Source organism: Prunus dulcis, chromosome 1 (genome assembly GCF_902201215.1).
Source record: "Prunus dulcis chromosome 1, ALMONDv2, whole genome shotgun sequence".
Classification (NCBI taxonomy): domain Eukaryota; kingdom Viridiplantae; phylum Streptophyta; class Magnoliopsida; order Rosales; family Rosaceae; genus Prunus; species Prunus dulcis.
In genome coordinates, this window is record NC_047650.1 from 8,904,934 (window position 1) to 8,924,040 (window position 19,107).

The following is a 19,107-nucleotide window of genomic DNA, read 5'->3' on the forward strand; positions in this document are numbered from 1 at the left end:
AGGAAAACAAAGAAAAGCAGAGGACCAAGAAGCCTTTCAGAATAACTAAAAGCATGTGAATGATCACACGTTTGAGAACATTACACCCCATAATTTCATGGAATTTCTAATAGGGCATTAGAAATTCCATGGAAGCAAAGTTACATGCCGGAAAAATTTGCATAAAAGAAAACAAAAGGAATGAAACCATTATTCGGACCACCTAAGGTCCGAAGAAGCGATACAACCATATTATTCATAAGTGATGAATATATTTGAGGCATGGTTTTTGATACATACAGCTAGAGGCAGGAGCTTACTATTTATTTTAGTCTAGCGCACTAGCAGTTCCAAGCACAGTGACCTCTGCCTCCACAATGGTACTATCATTCTCCAAATACCCCAAGCTCTCATCACTGAAAATTCCCAGTGTAATGAATTTCGGCCAGCCTCGCTTTGGACTGGAGGCACTGAACCACCAAGTAGCTGTAAGATGAGATGAAAAAGAAGAAAAAAATTGAATGAAGGGCTAAAGACCAATTATTTGAAACCTCCTCACTGTGTAGGGGATCATAGAATTAGGCCAATCTGTTTACCTTTAGTACCATATTCAAAGTGACGGTGGCTGTACACTGGATCTACGAGGCGAAGGGTAAACTGTGCATATAATTTAGAGGTAGGAGACAGAGATGTGGTATCAGCCAATGCCAAATCAATAGAAAGATGGCTACCCTTCCCATCGTCTCTTCCCTCGGGATAGAACTCTATCTTCCTGCAACAAGCGTTTTTCGATTAGATAACCTGCACTTAATATCTTCCACAGCAAGTTTAGTTTTCATCTGCAAACTTAACGTCTCTTCTTTTGTTTTGTTTTGTTTTTGTTATTGGTAAACTTTCTCTAACACAAGTGATTGTTTACATCTTCATGCAAGTAAAATTTGCACAATGAAAGAGAGAGAGAGAGAGAGAGAGAGTGATAGACCAAGGAGGAAATAAAAAGCCTGTCAAGAAGGATATATTAATCAATAAGGAGACTTTTGCACCATTTCTGGTCTCCAGCAATGAATGTTTCTGAGTCGTAGCTCTCCTCATCTAATTTTGAAAAGTTTTCAATTTTCCAAACATGCTTGTACATAACGGCATCCTTGATCATTGATAGACACTCTCCTTTGCATGTGCTTCTTTCTTTTCGAACAAAGACCTCTGCTCCAAACACACAGGCGTCATCCACAAGAAATCCATTGGAAGCATCAGTGAAATCTTTTTGAGAGAGAAATTGATCAAATCCCCAGTCAAGCTTAATCCCATGGAAGCACCTTTCCTTTTGTTCTTCTAAGCAATTAATGACCAAAAAAAAAAAAAAAATCAGCTTTTGAGGCAATGCTTTGAATGTATAAGAAATATAATCTTATATGTTCTCTGCTGGTTGTATAGGAATGAAATGAAAAGAAATGGTACCTTCAAGAGCCAAGTACTTGCCATTGTTCTGATCAAGTAAAAACAACCTGAAAGCAGCATACACTTCCCAACAGGTCTGGGGGCCATTTGCTCCAGCCAATACTAAGTAGAGAGAGATGTGATCTTTCACATTCTTGCTCTTGTTTCCGTTTGGATAGAAAGCCAGTTTCCTGTAGCAAAACCACAATTGAGAGTACTCTAATGCAGCTTGGAAATAAGAATAAAAATTAAGGCTAATGAGAAAATACAGAGTCTCACAAGTATAAGAACTTGTTTAGGAAACGAGTGAAAGAATCATACCATTTGTATCCTCCAGCTTCAAACTCCTCCGATTCATATCTCTCCAGTGAATGTTTGGACATCAATGAAAACGACTGTATTTTGAACGTGTAATGAGTTGGCATTGAATCAGAAAATGTTCTCAAAATCCCTGCAATTAAAATGTTGGCAACACAAGGTATCAGTATCAGTGATGTATGTACATTTGGTGTCCATAACATGCCATGTTTACATTAGCTAGTGCTTTCAACGCACACACTCAAACAGATAGCAAGAGCACCTTACCGTATTGGTCATCGAAGTTAAGGTTATTCATGCTCATGGTAGTAAACTTGACGACCGTGGAACTTTGAAGGTGCTGATAATTTGTTACAGATTACAAGAATCAAAATGGGGTTTCAGCTTTTAAAAGGAGAAATAAAAGGTGTTATTCCAAACTTGAAGCTTTTGAAGGATATGACTGTTATTCTTTGCTTCTGCATGATTATCTTCTCTCTATTTTTCAAGGAAAAGGTCTCCATGCCCTGCTTGTAGGTGTTTTGAATCATGTACTTATTGTTTATTAAGGTTGAAGAGAGTATACTCTCACCTTTTCTTGCCACACCTAGACCTGCACATTCTTATTAAACCGAACAACATTGGGTTGTCATTGCATTGTTAAGTAGCCTTCTGCATGCTGTAACGCATGTCCGTTGATCTCTCTGTAGAAACCGAGGAAGAAAGGAGCAGAGTACGGAGATGGCTATGCATCTTCCTTCTTTCAAAGATGACAAATTCTAATTTATGTTGATTAAAAATTCTACTTTCAAAGATGACAAATTCTACAAGGTCAAGGTTTCTTCTGCTAAGAGAACAAACCGAGATTATAATTTTTTGAAAAACAGAGAGCTCTGCTTCTGTTACTTTTTCGGTGTTATATGAGGATCCTTTCGGATTTCAGTACAGCCAGTCATACGGATTCCATGTATGAAAGTCACAAGGAGGATGCTGGTTTTCTGTTTTTGTGTTATGGTAGCGAGAAAACTTGTGGCTAATCTCTCCATCTTCATCTCCTTCCCCTAATTATCTAACTGTAAAATTCATAACCTTTGATAATGCCATACTACCTTTCCCATGTCCATTTTTAACTAATGTACATCCTTCATATTACTGGGACCAATATTATCTAACAAGCCAAGAAGAAAACTTGCAACCATGCTTTTTCTGCTCTGAGAATGTGCTTGCCTTTTTCTTTTTCTTTTCTATTTTCAATATATTTCCATACAACTCAGCTGAGACTATAAAATTTGTAATAATTGAAGAAGTTACATGAAGTAAAAAAAAAGGAAAACAAGGAAAACCAGAGGATCAAGAAGCCTTTCACAACAGAAGAGACACAACCATGTCACAAGGAAATGAGTTTTTTTTTTTTATTCTTTCAAACATTTGAGAAAATTGAAGAAAATTAAACCCCATAATTTCATACTACAGGGCATTAGAATTTCCATGGACAGTGACCTCTGCTTCCACGATGCAAGTATCCTTCGACAAAAACCCCATGCCTGCTTGGCTGAGAAATCCCAGCGTTATGAATCTCCACCAACCCCACTCCGGATTTGAGGCGCTGAACCAGAAGTTGCCTACAAGCGCCAAGAAGGATTTCCAGTTGAGTATATTGAAAACAAAGTTGAAAAGGTAAAATAAAATGAAACGAAAGAAGCCACATCATAACCAGAGAAGAAACCTCATGACTATCTAGCAATAGCACTAGGCCAATTACCTTTACCAAGCTGATGCCTTGCATTCACTTGGTCCAGGATCCGTAGCGTAAAATCTGCATAGATTTTAGAGCCTGGAGGAAGAGATTTTGGATCAGCCAATGCCAAATAAAGAGAAAGATGAGTACCAATTCCATTGCCTTTTCCCTTGGGATAGAGTTGAATCTTCCTGCAACAATCGCCCACGAAGAATAAGAATACTTTTAGATTACCTACGATTTAAAGTTTGATCCTCGAGCAATTTTTTTTGTGGAAAAAAACTTTAATATGATGATTGATAAGAAAGCTTTATGTAGGGATACCATTTCTGGTCTCCAGAAATGAACGTTTTTGAGTCATAGAATTCCGCATCTAACTTCGAGAAGTTGTCAATTTTCCAAACATGCTTGTACATCACGGCATCTTTTACCATTGATAGACACTCTCCTTTGCATGTACTTCTCTCTTTACAAACAAAGATCTCTGCTCCAAACACACTGGTGTCATCTAAGAGAAATCCATTGGAAGCTTCAGTAAAAGATTTCTGAGAGAGGAACTGATCAAATCCCCAATCGAGCTTCATCGCATGGAAGCGCCTTTCATTTTGTTCTACGAGATGTCATTTAAAAAAAATAATGTCAGAAAATGAGACAATGCATTGCAGATATGAGAAACATACGCTTATTGGTTCTATGAATTAATGGAAGTAAATGGTACCTTGAAGAACCAAGTAGTTGCCCTTATTCTGATCAAGTAAAAACAACCTGAAAACAGCATACACTTCCCGAGAAATCTGGGAAGCATTTGCACCAGACATTACCAAGTAGAGAGAGATGTGATCTTTCACATTCCTGCCCTTGTTTCCATTTGGATAGAAAACCAGTTTCCTGTAGCAAAACCACAATTGATTTTGTACTAATGCAGCTTGAAAATAAGAAAGTACTGGCAACTAATCCAAATGAAGATTATGAGAAAAGACAGAGATGTTGGAACTTTGTCTAGGAAATGAATTCTAACCATTTGTACCCTCCAGCTTCAAAGTCCCCCGATTCATATTTCTCCAAAGAATTTTTGGCCAGCAATGAAAGGGACTGTATTTTTACTGTGTAATGAGTCGGTGGGGCATCCGAAAAGCTTCTCAAAATCCCTGCAATTAAATGTTAATTGGCAACACAACAAGAAGAAGAAGGAAATAAGCTCGTACTTAGCTAGTACTTTCAACAACAGAGCATCGTTACCATCTTGGGCATCGAAGTTAAGACTAGTCATCATGAAACAAGCTTGACCACCAAACTTAATTTGATGAGAATTTGATACTAGTTACAGAAATGAGAAAGGGTTTATCTGTTTTAGAACCAAAATGGGTTTTCTGTTTTTAAAGGAAAAATTTAAAGGTATTATTCTAAACTTGAAACTTTTTAAGGATAGAACTGTGATGCTTTGCTTCCTTAGGATTGTCTTTCTTGCAAGGAAACGGTATCCATGACCTGCTTTTAGGTGCTCTGAAACATTTACTCAAAATGATACACGTATTATTCACCAAGAAAGCCATAGCTCATAAGTAAAACAATTCCATACAATCATTCATTAAGGATTGTGTTTTAACACGGCAAATGGACTGACAATACATTACACCCCCATGGCTTGTATACCACAAGCTTAATTACTATTCTATGCTTTAACAATTCCATGGACGGTAACTTCTGCCTCCAGTATCCTTCACTAAAAGCTCGAAGCCGGCTGACTCGCTGAGAAAGTCCTCTACTGTAATGAATGTTTGCCAACCATTTCATTGACTTGAGGCACTGAACCAGCAATGGCCTGCAAACAGTGAACATGCCTCATTAATTAGATAAACATTTCCTTCAAACTCACTTCCTCCAATTTATGTACCTGCGAACAAGAACCGAGAAAAAACCAAACTGAACAGGCACAGAAATAAACACAAGTTAAGATCAACAAACGCGTGGGTGTTTTGCTTGTGCTCCCTCATTTGCCTTGCCAAGCAAGCCAAGTATTTTCTTTTCTCATCTTTCATTTGCTCCATGACTCCCACTCCCAACCCTGTGCTGGGCAATTCAGCTCCCCAACTCTCTTACTGATTTACCACCAGACCGTAACCTATCCACAACCACCATGAGATACAAAAAAACTAATAAAAACAAAAAAACCTGGCAAGATTAACTACTGGCTCCCAATTACTCACAGAGCATACTCTGCGAATCGTAGATCAATTGAACGCCAAGCATAAGAGTCTGAAATGTAAACAAGTGGCCTAATATATATTTCTTTTTAATTTTCTTCTCAATCCTGATTTGTCTTTTCTTTTTTTCTCTCTTTTTGTGTGCTTGCAGCCGGTTATACCTGGTTCAATGCCTTGACTCCGGCTTGGGGTAGGCAGACTTTCATTAAATTGGGCACTTTCAAAATGTCAGACCAGGTTTATTTGGTGAATAATGCTCGGGGTCGAGGCAGGTCACTGTCCATGGAATTGCTAAAACATTAGAACCAGCTAAAGCTTAAAATGCTAGATCTGGAGATTGGAAGATGAAGAAGATGTGGGTTGTAAATTATGGTATTGTCATGAGGGACTTTGTTTTAAATTAAGTGGGTCGTACTAAAAATTAGTAAAATACGTAGATGCTCAAGACTTGTACAAAAGAACGATTGTAATAAAAATTAAGAAGCTTTGGTTTATAGTAATTATTAGGGGTGAGTACAATCTGGTTCAGTCCGATTATTTTCGGTTCCAATCCAGCTTCAAATTTGCATGCAATTCTGATTCCATATCTGTAAAATCTGAATCCAGATCTACAAGATTTGAACCCAGATATACAAGATCTGAACCCAGATATACAAGATGAACCCATATCTATACAAGATCTTAACAAGAACATAACCCATCTCCAAAAACTTAACCCATATCTGTACAGAAAAAGAAGGGGAAAAAAAAAAAAAAAAAAAAAAAGAAGAGAAGCAGAAAACGAAGGAAAGAAAAAAAGAGAAACAGAAAACACAGAGTTGCAAATAAAGAGAGAGGGAGAGAAACATAAAACAAACAAAGAAAAAAAATTAGTAATAGAAAAACAGAGAGAGAGGAAGAAAGAATCAGTGAGAAAGAAGAGAGGAAAGAAAGAATAAGGGAGAAAGAAGAAAAAAGAAAAGAAAGAAGAAAGGAGAGGAAAGAAAGGAAGAGAGAGAAATCGGAGAAAAGAGGAGAGAGAGAGAGAGAGAGAGAGAGAGAGAGAGAGAGAGAATGAGTGAAGTGAGGGTGAAGTGGCGTGTCAGACCAAAAGAAAAGAAAGTGTTGTTGGGTGGGATTAGGAAGGGTTAGGAAACAGCATACATTTCCCAAGAAATCCGGGTAGCATTTGCACCGGGACATTACCAAGTAGAGAGAGAGATGTGCTCTTTCACATTCCTGCCCTTGTTTCCATTTGGATACAAAACCACTTTCCTGCAGCAAAGCAACAATTAAGATTAAGGATTATGAGAAAAGACCGAGATGTAAGAAGTTTGTCTAGGAAGGTGTCGAAAATATATTTCCTTGTATTTAACAGATTACACGAAGTCCCTATTTATACTAGTACAAGATATCTACTTAAGGCAGGAATGGCTAATTGCTAGGAGGAGATTGTGAAGTTGACTTCCATGTAGGCTAGGAAAGGAAAGCTGTGTTAACACCCCTCGCAAACTGGGCGTCCCAGGATGCACAAGTTTGGAAGACATATGCTGATAGCGTGGTTTGTGAAGGGCTTTGGTGAACAGGTCCGCAGGTTGGTTGACAGAAGTAACAAAGCAAACTTGATGACTTCCAAGAGCCACCTTTTCATGGACAAAGTGATAGTCTAACTCAATGTGACGTGTGCGGGCATGGAAAACTGGATTGGCAGCCATGTACATGGTACTGAGATTGTCACAAAAGAGTTGGACAGGGAACCGAAGACGCACACACAATTCATGAAGAAGAGAGCATAGCCAAGTGGTTTCGGCACAAGCATGAGAGAGTGCACAATATTCTGACTCTGTACTAGAGCGCGAGACTGTGAGCTGCTTCTTGGAACACCATGAGATGAGATTAGTTCCAAGAGTAATCACATATCCAGTGGTCGACCGACGAGAATTGGGGCACCTAGCCCAATCCGCATCAGAGTAGGCGGAGAGGCTAGCGGCGGCAGTTTGAGGAGTGAAGGTGAGGCCGAGATCAATAGTGCCCTTAATGTACCTAAGTATCCGTTTGGAGGCAACAAGGTGAGAGGTGCGAGGAGCACTCATGAACTGAGCAACAGTTGGGCAAAAGATATGTCAGGGTGAGTAAGAGTGAGATACTGTAAACTGCCAACAAGCTCGCGATACTCCGTTGGGTTGGAGATGAGAGCACCATCAGAGATAGATAGGAGAACCTTGGCAGCCAATGGAGTAGATGCGGGTTTGGAGTTGAGAAGATTGGCTTTATGTAAAAGATCATGTGCATATTTGAGTTGATTGATGTGAAGAGTACCATATTTATGAAGAACTTGTAAACCCAAGAAATAGCTGAGTGGACCAAGGTCTTTGATGTCAAAGTGGCCACCTAAAAGAGAGATGAATTGTTGGAGGTGAGTGGAATCACTGCCAGCTACCACGATGTCATCAACATATAGAAGGAGAAATACGGTATGGGATGCCTGTTGAAAAATAAATAATGAAGTGTTAGCTTGGCTCCGTATAAAGCCTACAAAGAGAAGGAAAGTACTGAAGTGATGGAACCAAGGACGAGGTACTTGTTTGAGGCCATAGAGTGCTTTGTGAAGCTTGCAAACATAAGAAGGATGAATGGGATCAATAAAACCGAGGGGTTGAGCCATGTAGACATCTTCTTGAAGAAAGGCATTTTTGACGTCAAGTTGATGAAGGGACCAACCATGAGAAACTGCAAGACTGAGAACAATGCGAATGATGGCAGGCTTGACAACAGGACTGAAAGTTTCAGCATAGTCTATGCCCGGACGTTGATGAAAACCCTTGGCAACTAGACGAGATTTGTAGTGTTCGATGGAGCCGTTAGAGTGACGCTTAATCCGAAAAACCCACTTGCAGCCAACCAAGTTCTGAGACAGAGAGGAAGGAACCCAAGACCATGTATGATTTTTGAGGAGTGCATTGATCTCTTCAGTCATAGCGTGACGCCATTCAGTATGCTTAGTGGCCTGTGAAAAACAAGTAGGCTCAGTAGGCTCAACAACAGTTAATAAGGCACGGGGAAGAGGATATTTGACAGTGTATGAAGCTTAGGCTTTTGGATGCCATCCTGAAGGCGGGTGCGCATGCGTGGAACAGGGGCAGGAGATTGCGAAGCTGCTGAAACTTGGGGTTTCTGAGCTACTGTAACCAGGGGGTTCGGAGCTACTGGAACTAGGGAGGTCAGAGCTGCTGGAATCGGGGGGTTCGGAGCTACTGGAACCAGGGCAGGCGCAAGAGGAGAGAGTTATATGCGAGGGTGTCGGGAATAAGTTTGGAGCAAGGGCTGGGATAAAGCAGAAGAAGTGTTGTTGAGTGGACCCGAGGGTGCGGCGGGGTCATTGCTAGAGACTGCAGCAGCTGGAAAGGTGCGCACCAGAGAGGTGCCCATGAGGTTGCAAGTCTGAGTCTGAGTCTACGGCAGGAGTAATTGATATGGGCACATGTGTGGAGGAGGGTAGAATTGGGTGGAATTCAATATCCACGTACTCTGAAGAAGATGATACCTGCAAATGCTTAAATGGAAAATGCATTTCGTTAAATAAAACATGACGGGACGTGTAAACACGACCCATGGAAGGATGTAAACAACAGTAACCTTTATGGTGAGAACTGTATCCAAGGAAAACACATTCAATGGTGCGATTGGTGAGTTTATTTTCAGTATATAGTCCAAGGTAAGGGAAACAAAAACACCAAACACTCGGAGATGAGAGTAGGAAGGAGGATGTTGGAAGAGACGATTGTATGAAGTGTTCCATTGAAGATTAGGAGTAAGTAGGAGGTTCATGAGATAGACATTAGTGAGGGCAGCTTCAACCCAGAGATTGTGGGGAGTGTGAGAAGTGGTAAGGAGGGTACGGATCATGGTGGCAATATGTTTGTGTCTAAGTTCAGCTAGGCCATTTTGTTGGGGAGTGTGGGGACATGAGAAATGTTGGTGGATGCCTAGTTGACTGCAAAGATTAGAGAAAGCATTATTAACATATTCAGTGCCATTGTCACTTTGAAAGATTTGTACAGTGGTGTGAAATTGATTTTTCACCATGGCAAAAAAGGTTCGAAAGTGAGAAAAGACCTCATTTTTACAGTGCATAGGATAGATCCAGGAGTAATGAGAAAATTCATCTGTAAACAAGACATAATAGCGATAACCAGTGACAGAAATGATCGGGGACATCCATACATCAGAGTGAATTAAATAAAAGGGAGATGGGGCAAAGGTTTTATTTCTAAGAAACGACAGTTTGGTGGATTTGCTAAGTGCACAATCCTTACAGAAAGCATTTGAAACTTTAAAGCCTAGAGGTGAAGCTAAATGAGATAGCACAGATGGGATGGATGGCCAAGGCGACGATGCCAAGCAGGAGAGTGCACGGTGGTAAGGGCACGGTGGACCGTGGATGAGTGAGAGGAAAGGGAAAGTGGGTAAATACCATCTTTAGAAGGGCCCTGAAGAATAACAAACCAGTACGTAAGTCATAGATTTGATAAAAGTTAGGAGTAAAGACAAAGAAAACTAAATTATCATGAGTAAAACGGGCAACAGAAAGAAGATTAGTACAATGAGATGGAAGACAAAAGACATTTTGAAGAGAAAATTTGTGAGAACCTAAATGAATAGGAAGAGAGCCAGTATGAGAGATAGAGAGAGAATCTCAATTACCAAGAAATACAGAATTATTACCTTGATATGGTTGTTGATTTTGGAGATTAGAAGGACTACCAGTCATGTGATGAGTGACACTTGTGTCAGGGTACCAAGTTGAGTTAGATGGCTGCATAAATTGAGCCCCAGCAAAGGAAGGAAAGGATTATGGGCCATTGTAGCGATGGGGACATGTTGAAGTAATATGTTGATTAGTATTGCAGATGGTGCACCAAGCGGGTCCCAAGACACCAGGAGCTGAGTTGGGTCAGGCAGAGTATTTGCTAGAAGCAGCAGATTGGGCCCAAGGAGGTTGAAAGGAAGGCCATTTGCTTTGAGATCCAGAACTTAAAGAAAAAGGAGGCAACAGTTGATTAGGCCATTAGGGCTGCTGAAAGCCATTCCATGGGTTGCTCCAGGAAGATGAGAAGTCACGCAAGCTACCATGGCCGCGACCGCGCCAGCCATCACGGCCACTGCGCATGTTGCTGGTGTGTGGGTCTTTTTTCTCCCGGCAGCTGTAAATGGGCTGGGCTGCCAGAAAAGGGAAATCACTGAAATTGCCCCCTGTGCTGGAGTTCGAAGATTAAGCCCCAAAAGCACTTTGAAAGGGCAGTAAAACCTTAGGAAGTGTTCTGGTTACCTTCACCAATGAAAATGAGAGCTGCTTATAGGTGATTTATGCTTGCTTACAGATAAAGTTTTAGCTTGGCATGAGGAGATTGTGGCATGGGAGCAAGGTCAGCATGAGTTGAGCACCAAAGAGGAGAATAAGGCTTCCTAGGGAGAAATGGGAGTGTTTAAGATGAGGGAGACAAGGTTTGCAGGATGATCTTGGCTAAAATGGGCTAAAGGAAGGGCATTACTTCTTCCGGCAGCTTGACAGACTCTGAAAATAGTCTGTTAACAGAGAAGAACGAAGAAGAAGAGTGAATAGGGCTACTGGATTTTTGCTAGTAAGAGAGGAAGCTTGCTCTCTCAGCCTGGGTTGGTTTTTGCTAGGTGGAGGGGACCTTCTTTTATAGCTGCGGGAAACCTCCATTCCCCAAGAAACCCTAATGGTTTCTTCCCCAACTTAGCAAGGTTTTCCTTCCCTTTTCCTTTCCTCTCTTGACTTTTCCTGTTTTAGTGAGATTTTTCTCTATCTATTTGCACAAAATCAGGGATTTTGGAGCTCAAGGCCTCCTTTCCTGCGGCTGCTTCAGTAGAAGATTTCTACTTCCAGCCATTTTCTTCCTTTCTTTCTCACTCTTTCCTATAACCAGTTTTGATAGGGAAGGAGTTGGGATGTGTATGTTGGTTTGAAGAGTGTCTCTCTTCCTGGCAGCTTGCATGTTAACATCCCTTGGTTTCTCTGATGTTTTGTTTTTGGAACTTGATCCCTTCCCATGTGTTGTCACTTCCCAGCAGCTCTGTTCAATGATTCTGCAGATCTCTACGTGGCTTCTATCTTTTTTCCAGCAAAGGGCTGAGATTTTTATGGCTTATCTTGGGTTTTTTTGTATGGGCCAAAGTGGTTTCTTAAGCAAGTGGGCTGTTTTATTAAATATTGGGCTTTTGGTTGGGCTATTAATTCTTTGATTGGGTTATTTTGGTTGGGTCATTTTGGTTGGGTTATTTTCCCCCTTTTTGCTCACCCATATATTTGGGCCTAAGAAATGGGCTTGGGTTCCGAGGCTCCCAAGCAACCCGGAACCTCCATTTCTCGTCCCATCAATGGGCCTCATGACGACCTATTACCATCCATACCACAACCCACTCAAGCAAGCCCCGGGCATCTTGCGTGGCTTGGGCCCACTTAAGCTTGTAGCATGGCATGTTGTTTATTTGCTTGGCGTGGCATGTGTATAAGCGCATATGGCGAACTTTCGCGTGCCCAAATTGGGTTTCTTCTTGGTAAGATATCGCATTGGGCTGAGAATTTATTTGGGCCGAAGCGTGGATTTTTTGGGCCTCAACAGCTGGAAGAGCCGCCACCACCACAATGAGAAGGGAAGGAAGTATGACCGGTGGTGTGAGGAGAGGATTAGGTGGCCATTAGCGCTGTGTTTTGATCAAGAGAGATTCGAGGAGCCTGTGCTTCAAAAGCTAACAAACGAGCACGAAGATCAGCAAAGTCAGGAAGCGGAGGAAAATTGAGAATTGCAGTGACGAGCATTTTGTAATCAGGTCCTAAACCCCGAAGCACAGTAGTGACAAGTTCTTTTTGGGAGACAGGTTCATTGATGGCAGCTAGTGAATTGGCAAGGGACTTAGCATGATGAAGGTAAGCATCAATGGGTTGAGAGCCTTTTTGCAAATCCATGAGTTGAAAACAAAGAGCAGATTCACTAGCCATACTGGATTGAGAGAAGTGGCATTGGAGACACTCCCAGAGATCCCGGGCAGAGGTGCAACCGACAGTGAAAGAGAGAATGGACTCAGAGAGTGTATTGGTGATGTAGCTAACAATGAGTTGGTCTTGTTGGTATCACTGAGCATGGGCGGGATTGGTTTGGGTAAGAGTGGTAGTGGTGGTAGTGGTTGTGGGTGTTTCGGTGGGAGAGGTGGAGGTGTGGGCAGAAGGTTGTTTATGAGTGCCATCGATAAATTTCCAGAGGTCATGACTGACTAAAAAGGGTTTGAGTTAGCGGAGCCAAAGAAGATAGTTGGAGTCAGTAAGCTTGATACAATGAGAAGAGTTGGGGCTTGGGAGGGAGATGGTGGATTCAGACGAAGCCATGAGGTGGACCTAAAGGAGAAGAGGATCGAATAAGGGAGAGGGAGAAAACCCTAGGTTAGGCTAATACCATGTACAAAATATATTTCCTTGTATTTAACAGATTACACAAAGTCCCTATTTATACTAGTACATGAAATCTACTTAAGGTAGGAAATAATATAGACATGAATACAATCCGATTTACAGCAGGAAAGGCTAATTGCTAGGAGGAGATTGTGAAGTTGACTTCCGTGTAGGCTAGGAAAGGAAAACTGCGTTAACAGAAGGAAATAAGAGAACAAATTCTAACAAGATAAGTATCAAAGAGAGCGTACTTTTATTAAAGGGAAAGTAATTCCAGAGCTAACTTGGATGCCATGAAAACATTCTCTAAGTTGATATGCTGATCGCATAGGTCAAGACCCTTATAAATATGGAGTTTAAACGCAAAATAAAAACACAAAACCTCTACACATTTCAAACATATATGTTCAAAGATTACGCAGATTTCAAGCACACTAAAAACAAAGGGTAAGATTAACTCGAAAATATCGCGCATACATCCTTTTTGGCACTATTGTTTCTACAATCTACACACATATATGAAGCTATATTATATATTGAGTTGTGGTTTTCCCTCCCTTGTTTCAATTAGTCAATAGTCTTCTCCAAGCAAAGGGTCGCTGTTTATCCTCAGAAAAATTTGTTGGTCAATTTTATTGCCATGACTACCCTTATATTTGACCAAGATGGTAAGCCACCTTCTCTGTCTCTCTATATTTTGTGTTTTTACTCTAAACGCTACGTGATAGAAATTTTATGATTTTTTTTTTTCCAGGTCTTTCAAGATCACTTTCAAATTCACCACCAACTCATTACACTCTAACAATAGAGTCATTTTCGATGCTAACTGAAAATTCAGTGGATACATATGAGTCTGGGGAGTTTGATGCTGGAGGATACAAATGGTAAATCGTGTTTTCTTAATTATTTTCTTCCTTTTCACTTTTTGTGTGGATATATGATATATAATATATAATATACCTTGGATATACATAAAGCTTCCTTAAGCTTATTTTGAGGAATTCCTCTTGTGGGTTCACTCGCATTCACTACTACAAAAAACACTCTGTGCGACGAAATAAGTTTGTTGCGCAAAGTACAATTTCGTCGCGCAAAACCTGCGTGACGAAATTTTGGTCTCGCATGATCCGTCACGCAAATCTCGTGAAGATAGGGTTTGCGCGACGAAACCTAATCTTCGTCGCGCAGAGCTTTGCGCGACGAACATTAACGTCGTGCAGATCGACCTTGCGCGACGAATACTAACGTCGCGCAAATATTTGCCCGACAAAATATTTCAGATATTTTAATTTTTGTGTTTTAAATTTTTTTAATTAAAATAAACTAATTTAATAGTTTGTGCTACGATATATTTTGTCGTGCAAGGTTTTTGACTTTTTTTATTATTATTATTTCTCTTGTATTAATTTAATTATATTAATTTATTCAAATTTTTACTTTTTAAATTAAATTTAATTATATGATTTTTTTAATTACTTTAATTTAAATTGACATATTCAAAATAAAATTACATATAAAAAATAGTGATCAAATTATCCAATATATATATAATATTCAAAATGTACACATAAATTAATAAAGTACAATAATAAAATCCTAATACAAGCCTATTGTGGTGGCAGTGGCGGATGGTATGTTTCGATAGCGTCCTAATCCTCAACTTTAGCCGTCAAAGTCTCGACGATTCCCTACAAAAAAAATATATATATATATATGGTCAAATAACAAAAAATTGGCATAATCTCCCTAAAATTGTTATAAATCCAACCCAAACTCCAATCCTCACCCTATACTCAACCCCAAACCCCACACAAACTCAAACTAACTCCAAAAACACATATTAATGAAAAAAAATTTAAAATTTGGAGAGAATATACCTTTTGGCAAGATTGAGAGTGAGTGAGAATAAGAGGGAGAAGTGAGTGTGAGAGAATTAGAGAAGATAGTGAGAGAGAGATGAGAGAGTGAGTGAGAGTGAGAGATAGTGAAAAGAGACATGAGAGAGTGAGTGTGAGTGAGAGATAGTGAAGAGAGAGATGAGAGATTAAGTGAGAGGAATGAGTGTGAGAGAAAGGGTCGGATTTGGGGAGAGGTAAGAGTAGAGAAAGACATTGAGAAAATGGTGGAGGAGTTATTTTGGTTTTAAAAACCGTATCACTTTGCGCAACAAAATATTGTTCGTGCAAAGTCTTAAAAAAAAATTTATAAAATAAAATAAAATTCCATTGTCCCATTTTTGGTGCCAGCCCAAATTTTTAGAGTTTTATGCGAGGAGTTGTTGGTCGCTCAAAGTTTTGAGCAACCCAAAAATTCCCGCGTCCCTTTTTTGGTACCCGCCCAAATTTTTAGAGTTTTGCGCAACGAATTGTTGGTTGCCCAAAGTTTTGAGAGACGAAAAATTGGTTCGTAGCGCAATTTTTGTAAAATAATTTTATTTTACGATTTAAAATATAAATAAGGTTAAGGCGACCAAATGTGTTTTCGTCGTGCAAATAAAATAATAAAGAAATAAAGAAATAATTTAGTTTAACAATATAAAATATAAAAATAAGTAACTAAGGGTTAGGCGACGAAATATTGACATTCGTTGAGCTTCAAAAAATAATAAAAACATATGAAAACAACTATATCTTAAAATTTATAATGTATAATTAAATAAAAAAAATTAATTGGTTTGCCCGACGCATGTTTACATCATGACGTCATGCTATTGGTTTTTGCACAACGACCCCATTGGTATATTTTTAAAAAATATATATATTATTATTATTATTATAAAGTTTACTGAAAATGTGACTGTACTCCCTTCAAATTCTTTTTTTTTTTTAAAAACATAAAACCCACAATAATATATTTTTCTAACAAAAACCCAATCCTAACTACATAAATATATATACTATTCAATTTCTTAAGTGTTATACATACAAAATAAATAAATTTAAAGCTACTTAATAAATAAATAAATAAATAATATATATACACACACACCCCATTCAACGATCCAACCGTCAAACTTGTTTGTATATAATTTCGAGATCGTATACCCCAAAAATTGCAAAAAACTTCAGAGATATAGTAATGGGACAAAACTTTTTGACGGTTATAAATAAAAAATCTCTATTTAACGTTTATTTTAACTCCGATTTTGATTATTTTTTACAACTACACTCCTTGACCCTATATGAATATAATGACTGAATTTGATCTTCAATTTAAAATATTTACATTAGTGGATACCACAAAATCTTATGTTATATTTAACGAAAGTATAAATAAACTCTTAATTGTTAGTGAATATATTATTTTGATGGCATACGCATTCTACGAAACTAGTTTCAACGATCCAACCGTCAAACTTGTTTGTTTATACTTCGAGATCATATACGCCAAAAATCGGAAAAAAATAAACATTCAGATATCAAGTAATGGGACAAAACTTTTCAACTGTTATAAACGAAAACAAAATCTCATTTGAATCCAAAGAGTGCTAGCGTTTGGACTTTGCTTCACCCCTTTTCTTTAATTTTTCTGTTGTAACCATAGTGCCAGTGTAGTTTGGACTGGTCACCAATGCCAGAGGGGGTGAAAAGTGGGAGGGAGGAGGTTGAGGAGAACGTGTAGTAAATTGTTTTTGAAAGGAAACGTGTTTTAATCTAAAATACAATAAAACTTGTAACTCAAATTTAATGACATGACGTGTCCAACTTAGCTGCCACATTGGTACAGGATTGTGGTATAAAAACAAAATTATGATAAAAGTAGCATTATTGTTTTTTTTTAAATGTTTGTTCACTGCAGGAAACTGGTGGTGTACCCAAATGGAAACACGAAGAAGAATGTAGAAGACCACATCTCTGTCTACTTAAAAATGGCAGAAGCAAATTCACTTCAGAGTGGTTGGGAAGTATCTGTTGATTTTAGATTGTTTTTGCTTGATCAGAATAAGGGACTCTACTTGGTTCTTCAGGGTATATATTCATTACATATCTTCTATCTGTTTGGAGTTATGCATCCTTGCATTTTTCATGATCTCTTGATTTTTCTTGCTTATCAGATGCTAATATGAACAAGATGTGCTTGCACGGGGCGATGCTCCAAGTGGGTTTTGATAGAGTAATCCCTCTGAAAGCATTTTCTGTTGCTTCCAATGGCTATCTCATTGATGATACTTGTGTTTTTGGAGCCGAGGTCTTCGTTTGCAAAGAAAGAAGAGCGGGCAAGGCAGAGTGTCTGTCAAGGATCAAAAAGGCTTTTATGAACAAGCATTGTTGGAAGATTGAGAGTTTTTCAACGTTCAAATCCCAACGCTTGCAATCAGAACTATTCACTGCAGGAGGGCAGAAATGGTATGTATCTCTGATGATATTATTAATTAAACCTTGTTAATTATTCATCTAATTAAACTTGTTGCAGGAAGATAGAGCTCTATCCCAAGGGAGATGACCATGGAGAGAATACTCATGTTTCTGTTTACTTAAGAATAGCTAATCCAGAAAAGCTATCTCCTGGCTCCCAATTACTTGTAGAGTATACTCTGCGCATCGTAAATCAATTGGACGGGAAGGATAAGAGTCGGAAATGTAAAACATGTGGCCAAATATATAGTTCTTCTTTTACTTTTGTTTTTTTCCCTCTTTCTTTTTAATTTTCTTCTCAATCCTGACTAGTCTTTTTTTGTTGTTTCTTTTTTCTTTTTGTGTGCTTGCAGCGAATCATTCATGGTTCAGTGCCTCGAGTCCGTGTTGGGGTTGGCCTTGTTTCATTAAATGGGACAGTTTCAAAATGTTAGACAACGGTTATTTGGTGAAGAATACTTGCTTGGTCGAGGCCGAGGTAACTGTCCATGGAATTGCTAAAGCATTAGAGCCAACTGACGATTAAAATACACCTGGTATGCAAGATCTGGAGATTGGAAGATGAAGAAGATGTGGGGCAATTGGAGGAAGAACGCAAACCCGAAGATTGGAAGAGGGTATTGTAATGAGGGACTTTGTTGTGAATTATGTAGGTTGTACTGCAAATTAGTAAAATACGTAGATACTCAGGACTTGTACAAAAGAATGACTGCAATAAAATAAAAAAATTTAAATTTTTTTTAAATTTTTTTAAAAAAACAAGTTTGCATTTTGTTATTGAATTAAAAAAAAAAGGTTAATTGATGATTTGCCCCTGATTTTGTAGGTAACTTTCAATTTACCCATTTACTTTTTTTTAAAAGAAAATTAAGGACCCCAATTAACTTTTATTGTCAATATCCCCCACCGTCAATTTTTCTGTTTGTCCTTGCCATTATTTGCCTAAACAATAGCTTTTGTGTTTTCCAGCACATTCGGACCTAGGATTGGTCCAGTATTTGGAATAGATAAATGAGGAGGATTCAGATCGAGATCTCCTATGCCACTGGTATGGCCTTGATACCAAGTTGACGTTCTTACAGGCATTCCAAAGACTGTGAGGTCAAGTTGGTCCCCTTCAGGCTGCCTTTCTCTCAGATTGGGGAAGCTATTGCGCGAACGCAATCTTCCTCTAGGCTCTGGATAGCCTTGGTGTTATTATCCAACTTCTCTAACATTTTGACCATTAGTTGTTCCGTTAGAGTCGGTTCAAGCTGTTAATCTTCAATTTCCACAGCGTCAGCATTGCTTTTATGAGGAGGATCCATTGGAGTAGGAGAAGTATCTCCCAGATAGATTTTCCTGTGAGTTTTATTGACCATACAAGTGATCCCATCGGGCATGCCAAAAATATATTCGTTATGTTTTGAACACTGTGATGCCTCTGGCTGCTAGTAGACTGTACTTTGGCAACTAACGGTTACTTGTTGGTGAAGGAAGTGAAATGAGAGAGATCCGGGCCCTGAAGTGGGCTCAAAAGCTGCTCTCTGGTGAATTGCGATAGGCATGTCACTACTAGTAGAAAGGGTGGGTAGAGTGGTGATAATGTTGTGAATGTATTGCACTCATGTGATCTTAACCTCTAACCAAAGCCACTGTTCTCTAAAG

General features: G+C 39.1%; 3 protein-coding genes across 3 annotated transcripts; 1 reads left to right on the top strand and 2 right to left on the bottom strand.

Moving 5' to 3' along the window:
• Positions 1-31: 31 nt before the first annotated feature.
• LOC117622618 (BTB/POZ and MATH domain-containing protein 3-like) lies at positions 32-2,076 on the bottom strand. The gene is made up of 6 exons (XM_034353364.1): positions 2,002-2,076; positions 1,738-1,867; positions 1,438-1,607; positions 1,023-1,311; positions 576-751; positions 32-465 (listed from the first exon to the last, which is right to left on the bottom strand). The coding sequence occupies exons 1-6, from the start codon at positions 2,036-2,038 to the stop codon at positions 308-310; spliced, it is 960 nt and encodes a 319-aa protein (XP_034209255.1). The 5' UTR covers positions 2,039-2,076; the 3' UTR covers positions 32-307.
• Positions 2,077-2,920: 844 nt separating this feature from the next.
• Positions 2,921-4,802, bottom strand: LOC117622627 (BTB/POZ and MATH domain-containing protein 6-like). The gene is made up of 6 exons (XM_034353374.1): positions 4,691-4,802; positions 4,470-4,599; positions 4,170-4,339; positions 3,776-4,061; positions 3,476-3,642; positions 2,921-3,335 (listed from the first exon to the last, which is right to left on the bottom strand). Exons 1-6 carry the CDS (start codon positions 4,722-4,724, stop codon positions 3,181-3,183), a joined length of 942 nt encoding a protein of 313 aa, XP_034209265.1. The 5' UTR covers positions 4,725-4,802; the 3' UTR covers positions 2,921-3,180.
• An 8,886-nt stretch (positions 4,803-13,688) lies between these two features.
• Positions 13,689-17,894, top strand: LOC117636766 (ubiquitin carboxyl-terminal hydrolase 13-like). Its single transcript, XM_034371468.1, has 6 exons — positions 13,689-13,773; positions 13,860-13,989; positions 16,904-17,073; positions 17,160-17,451; positions 17,519-17,648; positions 17,814-17,894. The coding sequence occupies exons 1-6, from the start codon at positions 13,746-13,748 to the stop codon at positions 17,892-17,894; spliced, it is 831 nt and encodes a 276-aa protein (XP_034227359.1). The 5' UTR covers positions 13,689-13,745.
• Positions 17,895-19,107: the final 1,213 nt, after the last annotated feature.

Excerpts from the sequence above, each read along its gene's own strand:
- LOC117622618 (XM_034353364.1), bottom strand. The coding sequence starts at position 2,038 with ATGAGCATGAATAACCTTAACTTCGATGACCAATACG. Across the intron at positions 1,608-1,737 it reads GAAGCTGGAGGATACAAATG|GAAACTGGCTTTCTATCCAA; the intron begins GTATGATTCTTT and ends GTTTTGCTACAG. Across the intron at positions 466-575 it reads CTTTGAATATGGTACTAAAG|CTACTTGGTGGTTCAGTGCC; the intron begins GTAAACAGATTG and ends CTCATCTTACAG.
- LOC117622627 (XM_034353374.1), bottom strand. The coding sequence starts at position 4,724 with ATGATGACTAGTCTTAACTTCGATGCCCAAGATG. Across the intron at positions 4,340-4,469 it reads GAAGCTGGAGGGTACAAATG|GAAACTGGTTTTCTATCCAA; the intron begins GTTAGAATTCAT and ends GTTTTGCTACAG. Across the intron at positions 3,336-3,475 it reads AAGGCATCAGCTTGGTAAAG|GCAACTTCTGGTTCAGCGCC; the intron begins GTAATTGGCCTA and ends TGGCGCTTGTAG.
- LOC117636766 (XM_034371468.1), top strand. The coding sequence starts at position 13,746 with ATGACTACCCTTATATTTGACCAAGATG. Across the intron at positions 13,774-13,859 it reads CCTTATATTTGACCAAGATG|GTCTTTCAAGATCACTTTCA; the intron begins GTAAGCCACCTT and ends TTTTTTTTCCAG. Across the intron at positions 17,452-17,518 it reads ACTGCAGGAGGGCAGAAATG|GAAGATAGAGCTCTATCCCA; the intron begins GTATGTATCTCT and ends AACTTGTTGCAG.